Source organism: Carya illinoinensis, chromosome 4, assembly GCF_018687715.1.
Source record: "Carya illinoinensis cultivar Pawnee chromosome 4, C.illinoinensisPawnee_v1, whole genome shotgun sequence".
In the NCBI taxonomy this organism is placed as follows: Eukaryota; Viridiplantae; Streptophyta; class Magnoliopsida; order Fagales; family Juglandaceae; genus Carya; species Carya illinoinensis.
The window spans coordinates 23,128,656-23,131,999 of record NC_056755.1 but is presented as its reverse complement, the minus strand read 5'-3'; the positions used below and the strand labels follow the sequence as shown (position 1 = coordinate 23,131,999).

The following is a 3,344-nucleotide window of genomic DNA, read 5'->3' as shown; positions in this document are numbered from 1 at the left end:
TTATATTATTCAAAAGTGGTATGGTTGTTAAATGCCAAGTATTTGGATGAATGTATGTTCTTGATTTAGCATACATATGTTGTTTTGTAGTATTTGAGAATATTTTGAGTGAGTGGAGCAGGATTTGAATCAGGTACCCAAAAGAAATTGAAATTTATGTACTGGGCAGTTGACTTCCAAGAGTATTTTCGGCACCAGTGCAATTGTTGGTAAAAAAGGATTGAAGTTGGAAATTTATTTCTAGAGCGTGAGTAACTGCTGCTAAAGCTATCCATGCATATTCAGCCTGTGGTATTTCCAGCGCTGTATCATGTTGGGAATAATATTATTTCCAACGTATTTTTAAACGTTGCAAATAATCATAGCTATATGCAACGTCATCTAAATTCGCTAAAACAAATCAACATTTATTTGCAGCGAGTTTCATGCTATTTACGGCAATTATATGACACTACAAATACTTTTCACCAGGGATTTGCAACTAACATTGAAGCGTAAATGTGGATTTTTTTTTTTTTTATAATTACAGTGAGTAAAATCGCTGAAAATAGTCGAACATTTATTGCTAATTTTTAATATCGTTGAATTAATTTATAAGTGAATAGAAAATTGCGACTAACGTCCTATGCAGTACAAATCCCTAGGAATAAATTTTTGGGGTCTTTTGAGACTATTTTTAGCATTATAAAAGGCATATTTTCTTTTCGTGTCTTACTTAGCTCAGCATCTATATATATATGGGACATGCCCTTTGCATCGGATATTTTTATTTTCCTTCGTATTTTCTCTTTTCAATCATGTTCGAATTCCCAGCAGCTATATCATTTAATTTATATCAAATTATGACTCTTTTATGTACTTTCAATGTCAAACAATATTATTTGAGCAATCACCGATAACGTATTTGTGGATGCTAATTACTTTCGATATATCCTCTTTAATACGTGATCAACTCCCTGATTCTGAGTGATTCACATGATGATCCTTCTCCTTAAGGTGCGGAAAATCTGCCATTAATTTCAAGTAATTTTATTATACAAATAGATGATATTTACCTATCTTCGCCTGGACTTGAAAATATCATTTTCCATAGACGTTTTAGAGCCTGCATTACATGATTTTGGTAAGAAACAAAATCGAGTTTATAATAAATCATTTTCATATCTTACGATTTTATGCATTTAAGGATTTATTTTACATATATGTCAACCTTGATTTCTTTCTCAACACAACACGAGAGTATCATCTCAAGTCTCAAAATATCTTTTATTTTTCAATAATAAATTAAATTTTCTTCCATATCTTAAGGATTTTCTTTTACATATATGGCGAAACGACGTACGTAGGTAGAGGTCGAAACAGTAATATTAATCCGTATACTTCGCATTTAAAACAATAATAACAGAATTATGCCATTAATTAACGTCTAAATGCTGATCCTTATATATATAAATGATGATGAGCCCAGTAAATCTCAATCTCAACAATCTATACCATTGTTTTGTTATTCTTCAAGAAATTGGAAGTAAGAGCGGCGGATCAGAGACAATGATTGCGAAGGTATTCTTTGTGGCCGTGATATTCTCAGTGCTCCTCATGAGCGCTACCGATGCAGCTCGAATAAGGGCCGACCGTTTAGTTCCAGGTGGACCCAATCCTATGGAGCCACCACCAACACCGGTGAGGATCGACCGTTTAGTTCCTGGTGGACCCAATCCTATGGAGCCACCACCAACACCGGTGAGGATCGACCGTTTAGTTCCCGGTGGACCCAATCCTATGGAGCCACCACCAACACCAGTGAGGATCGACCGTTTAGTTCCAGGTGGACCCAACCCTATGGAACCACCACCGACACCAACAGCAACAACAAAGAACTGAAGTTTAATATTGATATAGAATAAATCATACGTACTGTGGATTTATTTCCCACGTATGTCATCGTTTTGATTGAAAGCATGTCAATGTGACAGATTTATTATTATATATTCCTGCATGGTGCATGCAGTACTTCGTATCTTCTTCTTCTTCTTTTTTCACTTCCGTTTAGATTTTTGTTGGTGATTTTATTGGCTCAGTTCTCTATTTTAATTTGTTTGATATTGTTCAACGCGTTTTGAGTAACGAAATTAGTACAACATGATATGCATGCATGGATGTCATCTGTGATTGTCTGAAACTGCTGCCCAGTGCTTCGACAATGGCTTTTCCCTGCACGCAATATGCAACTTTCCGACGGCGGCTTATTGCATGAAACCCAGCACGTCTTCATCTGTCATTTGGCCGCTAACCTAAATAAAGTAGCTAGATTTTTCCATTGGAGATGCTCTGGCTCTGGGGATCAATATCCCAAAATCCAAAATAAACCATGCATATCATTTTAGTATTTAACTTATCGTTTTCTTAGATATTTTGATATATTAAGTACTTCAGGACAAAGATCGGAATAGTAGACAATTGTTTGATGTATTGTTTGATAGAAATCTGCAATCGATCCAGCCTAGCTTATTGGTCAAATATGGGAATGGACAGCAGAAGGATTGACAATAAATTAGATGGTGCCTTAATGGACGCTGTCGCATGAAATTCTATATATGCATGATAAAAAAAGAAGTTGACTACTTCAAAAAAAATTAAAAAGGAGACTTAATTATGAATTGTAAGGATAATGCCAAATATTTTCTTTTTCTTTTTTTTTTCTTTTTCTTTTAAGCATTTTTTAAACATTTTTAATCATTAAAAAAATAAATAAAATAAATAAATTTACTAACAATCACTTTTTTAACCCTTTAAAAAAATTAAAATACATGAATAGGCAGAACATATTTAGAAGTCATACCGGCATTTTGCTAATTATAAATTATATGCGTCCATGTCCAAAAATAATTTTAAAAAAATTTATTAATTAGTCTGCTCAAAACCCAAACGACATTATCATTTTAATTAAAAATTAATTTATTTTTAAAATAATATTATAAAGTAGCTTAATAAATAATTTCATAAACTACATCATTTCCAATTCCCTATAGTGAAATCTGCAATTCAAACTTGCATGCATGGCCGTACGGAACCGTACGGTACGTTACGTTACGTTACATCCTTATCCAAAAATAATGACATTATTTATTATTTGCGATAACTATTTATATTATTTAATGAGCGCTATCTCTGAGATATGGAGATAATTACTTGCTGACAAGGAAATAGATCATATCTGCAACAATAAGTTATAATCATTAATGTCTAAAAACAGGGATTAGTTTCTTAAAAAAGATCTTTTCAGTTAGGTAGGAGATCGTGTAATAAGTTTCTTAATATAGTAATTTTAGGAGTCTCGTAAAAAT

At 32.9% G+C, this 3,344-nt stretch overlaps 1 protein-coding gene across 1 annotated transcript; it reads left to right on the top strand.

Annotated features, from left to right (window-relative positions):
- Positions 1-1,427: 1,427 nt before the first annotated feature.
- LOC122308495 (classical arabinogalactan protein 9-like) lies at positions 1,428-2,017 on the top strand. Its single transcript, XM_043121852.1, has 2 exons — positions 1,428-1,645; positions 1,706-2,017. Exons 1-2 carry the CDS (start codon positions 1,453-1,455, stop codon positions 1,879-1,881), a joined length of 369 nt encoding a protein of 122 aa, XP_042977786.1. The 5' UTR covers positions 1,428-1,452; the 3' UTR covers positions 1,882-2,017.
- Positions 2,018-3,344: the final 1,327 nt, after the last annotated feature.